The 11,395-nt window shown below is 38.4% G+C and overlaps 1 protein-coding gene and 1 pseudogene across 2 annotated transcripts in view; one reads left to right on the top strand and one right to left on the bottom strand.

The window, feature by feature from the left end:
* LOC128509781 (uncharacterized) lies at positions 1 to 3,139 on the top strand (annotated as a pseudogene).
* Positions 3,140 to 5,174: 2,035 nt separating this feature from the next.
* Positions 5,175 to 11,395, bottom strand: part of wscd2 (WSC domain containing 2) — a 96,232-nt gene continuing 90,011 nt past the window's right edge. For both annotated transcript variants that reach the window (XM_053480918.1, XM_053480917.1), the window contains one exon: positions 5,175 to 8,294. In XM_053480918.1, the coding sequence (XP_053336893.1) occupies positions 7,942 to 8,294 (353 nt within the window). In that variant the 3' untranslated portion in view covers positions 5,175 to 7,941. The remainder of the gene's footprint in view (positions 8,295 to 11,395) is intronic.

Below are 11,395 nucleotides of genomic sequence, written 5' to 3'. Positions count from 1 at the left end.
ATGGTAATTGCAAATAATGTAATCCGCCTGCAAGAGATTCAAAGGAGAGTGATTGAGGATGATCATCTTTTTCGAGGCATAAATGCCATCAGCCTCTCCACAATTGACCGCATCCTCCGAAAGAATCAATTCCGGATGAAACAGGCATACCGAGTCCCTTTCGAACGAAACTCTGACAGAGTGAAAAACCAACGTGTGGAATATGTTCAGGTATGAGTTTTGATATTGTATGAAGTATTGTGTTTCATCACAGCATGGCAGTTTATGCTGCCATTTCAGCACTCTTGAACTGTGGTTCAGGGTACCGATTGACTCTACTGTGTTATGTGTTTTGCAGAGAATCTTTGAGATTGAAAGACGGCCTGTTCCCCATGAAATAATCTTTGTGGATAAGGCAGGTTTTAACCTGACCAAAAGAAAGAAAAGGGGGAGGAACATAATTGGCCATCGGGCTATTGTAAATGTCCCTGGTCAGCGTGGAGGGAATGTCACTATGTGCGCAGCCATCAGCCAACGAGGGGTACTCCACCGCCATGCCGTACTAGGACCCTGTAACACTATGCTTCTCCTTGCTTTTCTTGATGGTTTAAGACAACATATGTTCTAGCTGGACTACAGGGAACCAGAACAGCCAGAGCAGCCTCACTACGTTGTTGTTTGGGATAACGTCAGCTTCCATCGCGCTGCTCTGGTTCGTGACTGGTTTACCAATAACCCAAGGTTTTCTAATATCTTTCTGCCTGCATACTCTCCCTTTCTAAACCCGATAGAGGAGTTATTTTCGGCATGGCGGTGGAAAGTGTATGACCGAGAACCTTATGTCCATGTTCACCTCCTCCAGGCCATGGAAGAAGCTTGCCTAGACATATGAGTAGATGCATGCCAGGGGTGGGTCAGGCATGCAAGGTCAGGCATGCAAGGTCAGGCATTTTACCCCCGCTGTCTGGCTAGGGCCAATATAGCCTGTGATGTGGATGAGATTCTCTGGCCTGACCCAGACCAAAGACAAGATGCTGAGGTGGAATAATGTTTTCTGGTGTGTGTTGTTCTGTATAGTACATGAATAAAAATGTGCCACTGTACATACATTGGTTGCGTCTTTTGTGTTCATCATGTGAAAAGGTTTTTGAAGGGGAGGACCATTAGCAACCTAATTGTTTTGGAACTATTGTTTTGAATTAATTGTACCAGTGTGCAAAACTCTGTTGTAGTGTGTGTGTTTTTGAGGGCTTGTGTTTGATGTCTGAGGGCAAAGTTTGGTTTTTCAGCAAGAGTGAATAGTTTTGAGTGTAGAGCTTCATTTTGACCTGAAAATAGGATGTTTGGGAAATTGAGTGAGATGTTATGGATTTGTGTTTACTGTTGTGAGAATATGAGGCATAGTTTCAAGAAATGAGTTTCAGCAATCGAGAAAAACTGTAATATGTTTCAGCTAACAACAACACTTTTTTTACCCTAACTAATACAGTAAGTACAGTAGCTTCTCAATACATAAACAACCAGGAAGATTTATTCTGTGGTCATGATGAAGATGTTACTGTGTTTCAGAAGGATTGGCCTGCATCAAGCAAAGAAAACAACATTTCTGGATGTTAAGAACTGTACAACATGTATTTAAAACGTTTAAGGATATTGGTGATCCATCACCCTTTTGGAAGAAATGTGGTCAGAATAAAATTAAGACTGCTTGCACATGCATATTGTCAGGAGAACTAATAGTATTGTAAATAAACACCTGTGTGGCCATAAGATAACCAACTGCAAAAGAGACTATTTAAAAAAAGGCTTTATTTAGCTAAACTTTGGAGCAATGGAAAAAGCTTATGTGGTCCAACAAGTCCAGAGCAGATCAGGGTAAGAAGGGAAGCGCATGAAGCGATGCACCCATCATGCATAGTGTCCACTGTACAAGTCTCTGGAGGCAGCTTTATTATCTGGGCTTCAGTTGTTTAGGTCTTGGCTCAGCAACATTATGTGACAATAAAGTGACAATGAAGTCAGCTGACGACCTAAATGTACTGAATGACCAGGTTATTACATCTGTGGAGCTTCTCAAACCTGATGACAGGCATGAATTGGCCACAACAGAGTAGTGACCTTTGAAAAATACTGGGAAAGACTTTATGAACTGGTCTGAGTCTTTAATCATATATGCTATTAAAATAAATATATTGCAGTAATATATGCTCTTAAGCTCTTGGCAAATACAAGACAAAGTCAAAGCTAAAGGCGGCGCAAAAATACTAGTGTGCATCTTTTATTTATTTATTTGTTTGTTTATTTTTGCCAAAAAATCAAATTGTCTTAAATTTGTTAGCTGTTTCTCAACATGTTTCTCAACATGTTCAGCAGCATCTTCCTCCTCGTCATCATGAGTGTGGATTTCTGTGTTGTGGTGATGTTTCCTGTTTGGGCACAAAACAAGCGCAGCATACGCAGGGCCTTGGTGATTGTTCTACTAGCCTGGATCGTCTCAGCATTGCTCAGCTTTGCTTTTTTTCCGAGATGTAGATCACCATGACTCAAAACTGGTCTGTTACTACAACTACATGCACGATAAGGAACACGTTGCTCTAGTGGTGTGCATATCATATCTTCACATATTGGAGATAAGCCTTAAAGATCAAAATGTCATTTCTATTGGACAAAGATTAGGGGGCACACTTGCCAGCGCCAACAGCTTCATGAACCCTTTTCTTTATGCTTTTATGGGAAAGGACTTTAAGAGGAAATGTTATGCACTTCTGTCAAAGATTGAGAGCACATTTGAAGAGGAAGCACGGGGTACTCTCAGAGGGACGTCTATTACTACCTCAGGAGACGGCAAACTTTCAACGACTGTTTAAAGATTTCAGGCCTTGCCAATTCTTTATAGTTGTAACAAAAAGTCATTACAGAAAGTTGTTTCATAAATGTTCTACAACATTTAATGTAACAATAAATGCATGTGAAATGTGCAATATGTCATATGTGGTACACCATGTACAATCATTAGTAATTTTCTCTGCTACAGGAACCATCCCATCAGTAATATATTCCCCCTTTAAGCTTGGTTCCTTACTTAATATTATAAGGTTTACGTGTTATCGGTTTGTATTTTTTAAGTGCTTATAAAATAATCTCAAACTGAAAATGTTGCCTGCAAATAATGTATTCAAGAGCATTTTTATCATCTTCTCCTATTTTTATACTAATTTTAAGATACATTTTATCACATTACATTAAATAATCATTAATTGATTATATTGAGCCAAATAAATATGATTAGCATTCTTTTTCTTCTTTTAATGTTGACAAATGTTGTAATATTATATTATTAATAATTTTATGCTAATAAACAATAATAAAAAAATTATAAATTATAATTAAATATTAATCTTATATACTGGAAACTAATAAATGAATAATATATAAGGAGTGTCAAACCAGTACTTGTGGCAAAATGTCTTGTAAATAACCGTGTAAAACCAGAAGCTAGTTGCAGAAAAATCAACCTTGTCTCCAACTTGCTGAAGACATGCAAGAGAACTGTCCACACAATCATTCACAATCACCACTTGAACATTAAAGGAACTTGGTTGGGAGTTATTGCAACATCCCCATACAGTCCTGACCTTGCTCTAAGTGATTTTCACATGCCAGCATTTCAGATGTGAAGCAGGCAGTCTGATCATGGCTCCGGTGCACTGAGAAAACATTTTACCATGATGGTAATTAAACACTAGTGAAATGCTGTGATAAGTGCATTAGTGTAGCAGGGGATTAGTGTAGATAGAGGATAAAGGGAGTTTTTACTCCTAAATGCCCCTTGCATATTCTGCCATGGAGTTTGGGAAACATTTACAATTTTAAATTATAGCCTACAAATATGGCCACCTCAAACTACAATTCCCAACACAACACACGACCAGTACGGTCACTCTGTGCTGGAGGAGTATTGACCCAGGCATGCTTTATAAGCACAATCTTTACCTATTACTTTGTAAAGAAAATTCTTAACTTCTTCTTAACTCACTTTCCCAAGCTTCCTATTGTCCTCTGATATTCTGGTTTGTAATTTCAAGCAACAAGTTCAGCTAAATTGCTTGACTACATACATTACTACTGAAGAAGGGTTACCAGTGGTGATTCTAGAGTTTGTTGGGGTTCTAGGCAAAAATTTTGTAGGGGCCTCTCCAACCCGCATTCATTACCATTATCATATATATATATATATATATATATATATATATATATATATATATATATATATATATATATATATAAAACGTTTGACAGCCTTGCTTCCCTTCTTAGCCTGATACACCCACCGCTCGAGAATAGGTTATTGTCATTTATGATTTTGTTGACTACATTTGAGGGTTTTTTTTTAAATGTTTTTTATTTTATGATGACCATTATCATTATTTTTATGATGCAGGACAATAATTTGGGATACGTCTTCTGACATTGTTGGTTAAGAAATAAGAAGATACTTACTGTATCAGGTGAAACACATTAATCACTGCAGTAATTATCCAAAGGTAACTAGTAGTGTATATGCATTTGCATTTTATCCCAGCCTGATTTAAACATTCCTCCTTCTCTGCATGCGGTTTTATTTGTAGTAATCGTCGTTTTGCACTTATGGGTTAAATTTGCTGGTATACAATAAATTTGTTTGAGCAAGGTCAGTTTTCCTTATGAAACTGAGCAGACATCATGAGTTTTTGACATTTTAAGGTGCAAAAACACAGGGAACAATCAGTTAGCTTGCAGCTTCCACTTGTGGGGTGATGATGTGTGATATACCTGAGATGGTTACACCGATAAGTGATCACAACAGAAATCATTATGACCAGTATTATGTAGATTCTCCGTGTCCTCTCTGGGCAGCTCTGGCTCCTCGGGGCATAAATCAACAAAATCTCTGTGGGTGTGGTCTGGGGACCTGCTGTGGTGTCAGTAATCAGTGGCAGACTTTAGTGGCAGATCTGTTGGGTGCTGTGGGTTGTCGAATAGAGTATCCGTGGATCTGACTTGTTGCTGTGGGTCTGACCTGATTATAGGAAATTGTCAGCCTATAGTACATGCAACTAGATATGCATTCAGACATATAGTTTATGTTTTTTTTTTCAGAATTATATAATATACTATGTATTTCAGCATATGGCCATAACAGTGAAGAATGTAACTGCATTTAGAGCTGTTTATTACCCATACACTATGAGTCTTATTCAGGCAAGTACAAAAATAGTCTGCTGTAGTACATATTGTTCCACTTTAAAGAAAAGGAAAGTCCAGTGTGTCCACAGTGACATAGTGTATAGTGATAAGACGATCAGGAATCAACATCACACAGGTTGTAGTCATCATGAATAATTCGATAGCATAGCATTACATTCATTCCATTGGAAATACATTCAGATTGACTGGAGTCTGTCAAAAAATAGAAGTGAAATAATGTCTCTTTCAGTCTCAGCCTACAAATAGATTAACAAAGCCTTATAAAAATACATCGTACTGGAAGCAGTACTTGGTTTACAACCATGTCTGTCACTAAGCAGGGCTTAAATCTAATGTTTCTTTAGATGTAGTTCAATAAAATGTTCGATTATGTTATGATTGTGGCTAGCTAATATGAATGCAAGAGGGAAAGGGAAAATTTGCAACATATAAGAGCTAATAATAAATTCACATAAAATAACAATTTCTAGAAAACAAACGGCAAGTTTTTTTTACCTTTAACAAAAACAAAAAAAAACACAATTCATTATATAAATATTCAAGTGTGTTTGGATATTGAGGTTTACACACACAAATACAGAAATGCTTCACTTTTAGGGAGTGTTGAAGGTTTCAACTCCAACAGTCAAAGGGCCAGAATGACTGCAGGAGAACATCTGGAATGATGTCTGCGTTCTTCATGGATAAAACTGTGTTCCTTTGCTAAACTGAAGGTAAAACCAATGAAGAAGGTATTTTAAAAAAAAGAGCAGGATACCAACATAAAATACATACACTTAAGTACTTTCGGCTTAGTTGAACAAAAGTGCCGTTCTGATCAACATTATTGTCTGAGAAGATGAACAGAAATTCACCAGATTGTGTATCAGACATCTTGCAAAAGCACAGCGCTTAGCTTTTCCTAAACATACAATGCTCTAAAGGTCTAGGAAACCACTTCACTTCTTAAATTTACATTTTGTTTAAGTTCCCTCAGGTATCAGTTATTAATCTTTTGGTAAAGTTGTGTATAAACGTTTTTTAATTAAAACCAACTACCATTCTTGCAGCATGTCAGCTATCATAGATGCACGCTTATTGACCCTCCCATTCTATAATGCCATTACCTTTGTTCTAATAATAACAATAACAACAACAACAATGATAATAATAATAATAATAATAATAATAATAAAACTTTTAATCCATGCCTCGTCACCAGTAATAATTCTGTTTAAGAAACGTTCACCTTTTCACAAACTTTTGACCAAACACTTCTGTTTATGCTTCTCATGTTTTGGTACACTCTTAGACCACAAAAAAAAAAAAAAAAAAAATCACTGCATGCTGATCTTTTTCATGCAAATCACAAGTGGGGTATTCATTTTTGCTCTCACCACAGTGAAAAATGAACTAATGTAACATGTTCACACTTGCACAGCAGTGACTGGAGAGACAGTAGCCTTAAACAGAAAGCACTGATCAGTCCTTTATTCCTCAGAACCTACTGCAGCCACCTGGGCATATAGTTACAAAGACATCTGCAGTACTCTGGTATCTGTATGAATACACAACTACTTCCTGAAAATCATACACGGATGACAGTTTCTTGACTGCTTCTGCCTTCTTCACCGGTGGACATGACGTAAGCCATGGCTTCACGTGCACAACTTTTTAAACAAATTGGCTAGAGCTAATGAGTAAAATCACTGGGAGAACTAATACATGGCATACCGTATGCTGTCCTAATACTTCTGGCCATCACTGTGCACTTTTGAAATACAGAAACTCTCCCAGCCTACTGTAGCTACAGTAAGGTTCAAAACACTGTGTTTATAAACTAGAAGTGTTTTTCATTATAAAACCAGTGTTATTTGTTTTGTTCCAGGGTTATTGTTGAATAAAGAGCTTAACCGTGTTAAAGAACTGTGACCAGAGGAACCCGGACATAACTGAGATAAGATTATATTATAATTTGCGTTAACCTTAGAATGATTCACGCTAGAGTCATTGGGGTTGCGACACTCATATATCAAAAGCCAGCATTATGAAAATACATATGTAAAAATTTATTTATTCAAAACCACATCCTCAAACTAAATTCATTCTTATATGGATTAATTAAACGTAACTAATTAATTTTAAGCTGATTGTGTGATATTTTTAAAATACCTTAATAGACCCTATGTCAGGCTTTGCACAATGTAACTGGATTGTATTTCTCTTTGCAGAATTTGTGGCTACATGGAACGAAAACATAAAACTCATCTGGTTATGACATTAGAACAAACGTCAGCTGCACACATCTCCTAGTGCCATAATGTTGGTCTGTGCAGCAGGCTGCGATCCATACAACACGTCCTCATGACTTTAGAGAATCATACCACACACACACGCATACACACACATGCATACACACACACAAAGAGTAGAGACAACACATAAAGTGCTTCACCCATTATAGCCCTCATAGTTGCCTATAGTCACCAGATTGTCTTGCTTTGTCATCAGTATGTCATGTGACTTTCATCCTTCTGTATCTGCTCACTCAAAGTGCTGGTTTTGTGTTCTTGGAGTTCCTCCTTCTTTAAAGTCTTTATTTGTTTTTAATTTTTTTTTTGGTTAAGCCACAAAAATAGGGAAACTGTTTTTTTTTTCCTCAGGAAAAGAACCAGAAAAAAACAACATACTACAGAAAACACAAACAACCAAATGAGGAAAGGACGTGAGGTTGTATCATCTTGGTCTATAATCATCTGGAACCCCTGAAAGGTTCCTCAGTTTGAGTGCAATGTCCACGCTGCGGATGAGGCCATCAATCTTTTCCCGCATCTCTGGCGTGTAGGGGTCATACTCGAGCTTTCTGAGGCCCGAGCGCTTAAAATTGCCGTCTTTTTGAGCCACAGCGCACAGCAGTCGGTCCTCAGAAACGTCCAGGCCCAAGAAAAGAACCATGCGCTTCAGCTGGTTGAAAAGGTCATGCTTCAGCTCCTCAAAGTGCACAAGGTGAATGTTTCTACCGTACTGGAGCCAATCGAGGGTGTGAGATGCCCACCATGGTGCATAGTTCTTTACAAACTCAGGCCATTCTGAAACACAGTGAGAGATTGAGAAGAGATAGAAAGAATTTAAGAATGGAGTAATGAAAAAAGAACTTGAATGTCTGCTATAAAAAAAAAGCACATACTAAATTACTATAGGAATGTATCTACACTTATAAGTATTCATTATAACAGCTCTGCTTAAAGGCAAATGTGTGTTTTGCAATCTGGAAAGCATAGGATTAAGATTACAGTTTTTCTCGATTGCTAAAACACTAAAACCAATCTTTTAAAACTAAAATGTCAAAACCATAATACTATTTTTCAAAAAGCACACCCATTTCCCTGAACTATAAACACTATTCCCCTGCTTTAACACATGAGTCAGATTTGGTGAACTGTTCATGCAAAAACCCTACACACAAATCCCTACATTTTTCAGTGCTTACACCATGTGGTCATTTAGGAAGCACTAGCATTCGAGAATGTTAATGTAAGTCAGCAGTTAATTAGCACACAATTAACCAAGTGAAAACACTAGGAAGCAAAATTTATCAGACACCAATCAGAAGCTTAGATGGATAGATAAAAGGGCCAAAGTCAACTCATTCAGGTTTGAAACAATGGATCCAAAGAGATGCAAAGGAAGAGGTTCGAGGAGGAGGAGGAGGAGGAGGCCAAGGGGGAGGACGTGGTGAAGGAAAAGGGAGAGAAGGAGGAAGAATAAAAGGCGGTCCAGGACACCAGGGAGGAGGAGGTGAAGGAGGACAATGGTGACAAGGAAGGAGAAGAGCAAGGTCAAGGAGACAAGCGGTCTTGGATAAAATTCAAGCCACTTTAGTTGACCCTGTTCTTGTCAATGGTATAACTATGAGGGAGGCTGGGCAACGAGTACAGCCAAATTGTAGTCACTTTACTGTTGCCTCTACCATCAGAACCTTCAGTGAGGAAAACAGGTAGGTGTACTTGCAGCAAGACTGCTCTTTACAGTAACTTTTGAGTTACTGAACTCAAGTTTCTTGAGTTTCAGTATGTTGTCATTTTTTTCCTGTAAAAAGGATGTGTGACAGTTACAGTTATGAGTGCTTCTATTTTTGTAGGCCACAGAGACGACCACCTGGTGGAGGCAGGTCAAGGCTTTTTTTTTCGGAAGAACAAGAAAGGCAGCATACAGTATAAACATGGTAATTGCCAATAATGTAATCCACCTGGGAGAGATTCAAAGAAGAGTGATTGAGGATGATCATCATTTTCGAGGGGTAAATGCCATCAGGCTCTCCACAAATCCGAAAGAACCAATTCTGGATGAAACAGGCATACCTCGTCCCTTTTGAATAAAACTCTGACATGGTGAAAAGCCAACGAGTGGAAGATGTTGAGGTACGAGTTTTGATATTGTATGAAGTATTGTGTTTCATCACAGCATGGCAGTTTACGCCATGCCATTCTAGGACCCTGTAACACTATGCTTCTCCTTGCTTTTCTTGATGGTCTAAGACAACATATGTTCCAGCTGGACTACAGGGAACCAGAACAGCCAGAGCAGCCTCAATACGTTGTTGTTTGGGACAACGTCAGCCTACATCGCACTGCTTTGGTTCATGACTGGTTTACCAATAACCCAAGGTTTTCTAACATCTTTCTGCCTGCATACTCTCCCTTTCTAAACCCGATAGAGGAGTTATTTTTGGCTTGGCGGTGGAAAGTGTACGACAGAGAACCTTATGTCCATGTTCACCTCCTCCGGGCCATGGAAGAAGCCTGCCTAAACATATCAGTAGATGCATGCCAGGGGTGGATCAGGCATGCAAGATGAATCTACACCTGCTGCCTGGCTAGGGCCACTATAGTCTGTGATGTGGATGAGATTCTCTGGCCTGACCCAGACCAAAGACAGCATGCTGAGGTGGAATAATGTTTTTGGTGTGTGTTGTACTGTATAGTACATGTATAAAAATGTGACACTATATATACATTGGTTGCGTCTTTAGTGTTCACGAGGGAAAGAACCACAAGCAACATAACTTGCCAGTTTTGGAAATATTGTTTTTCATTTACTGCACCAATGTGTAAGACTATGTTGTAGTGTGTGTGTGTGTGTGTGTGTGTGTTTTTGAGGCATTGTGTGTGTGATGTCTGTGGGCAAAGTTTGGTTTTTCAGCAAAAGTGAATGGTTTTGAGAAATTGGGTGAGATGCTATGGATTTGTGGTTACTGTTTTGAGAATACGAGGCATAGTCTCAAGAAATGTGTTTAAGCAATCGAGAAAAACTGTATTCAAAGATGAAACTGAGTGATGTACATATTTTATAATAAGAGTTTTTGCAGTGAGGTAAGAAAGGTTGTGGACACCTTTAGAAACTTTTCAATTCAATTTTATTTATATAGCGCTTTTAACAATGGTCATTGTCTCAAAGCAGCTTCACAAAGATGAAAGAAATTCATTAAAAAAAAAAAAAAAAAAACTTGAGTGATGTAGCTGAAGTGATGAAGAAGAGAAAAAGTAAAAGCCAGAATTCACACACTACCCTTTTCACCACACTACCATTGTTTGTGTTGGATGTGCCCAGGTGTGTGTGTGTGTCGTGTGTTTAATATGTATGTGCATGGGTAGTGTGTGTGTGTGTGTGTGTGTAGGATATGTAGTGTGTATAGTATGTGTGTAGTAGGTGTGTGTGTAGTGTAGTGCATGGCATGTAATGTGTGTACATTTTGTGTCTGTTTTGCAAATGACCCATAATATTTGATCTCCTGTTGAGTTGAACCCATGAAATGATCTATAAGTGTACTGAGTTTGACATGTATACATGCACGTGTGTATGAGCTATGTAGCTAAATCTCCTGTAAAGGCCCTGAACCACGCTCAGTAGCAAGAGGAAACCCACCAAGCGCAGGGCGAAGATGCAAACTTCATGCACACAGACCCTGAGATAGGAATTGAACTATCAACCCTGGAGGTGCAAGGAGACAGGGCTAACCACTAAACCATTGTGCAGCCCAATAACAATTCCATTCCAGAAAATTTCAGTAATGCAGCTTCCTGTGTAATATTTTTCAAAATATTTCATAGGGTCAGGTTCAAACTATGGTTAAGGAACTGAACCTTTTTTATCACCTCTGCTGTAGGACTCTTTTTTAAAGGACATTTTA

This window comes from Clarias gariepinus, chromosome 21 (genome assembly GCF_024256425.1).
Source record: "Clarias gariepinus isolate MV-2021 ecotype Netherlands chromosome 21, CGAR_prim_01v2, whole genome shotgun sequence".
In the NCBI taxonomy this organism is placed as follows: Eukaryota; Metazoa; Chordata; class Actinopteri; order Siluriformes; family Clariidae; genus Clarias; species Clarias gariepinus.
Note: the sequence above shows the minus strand (reverse complement) of the source record. Positions and strands in the feature narration are given on the sequence as shown.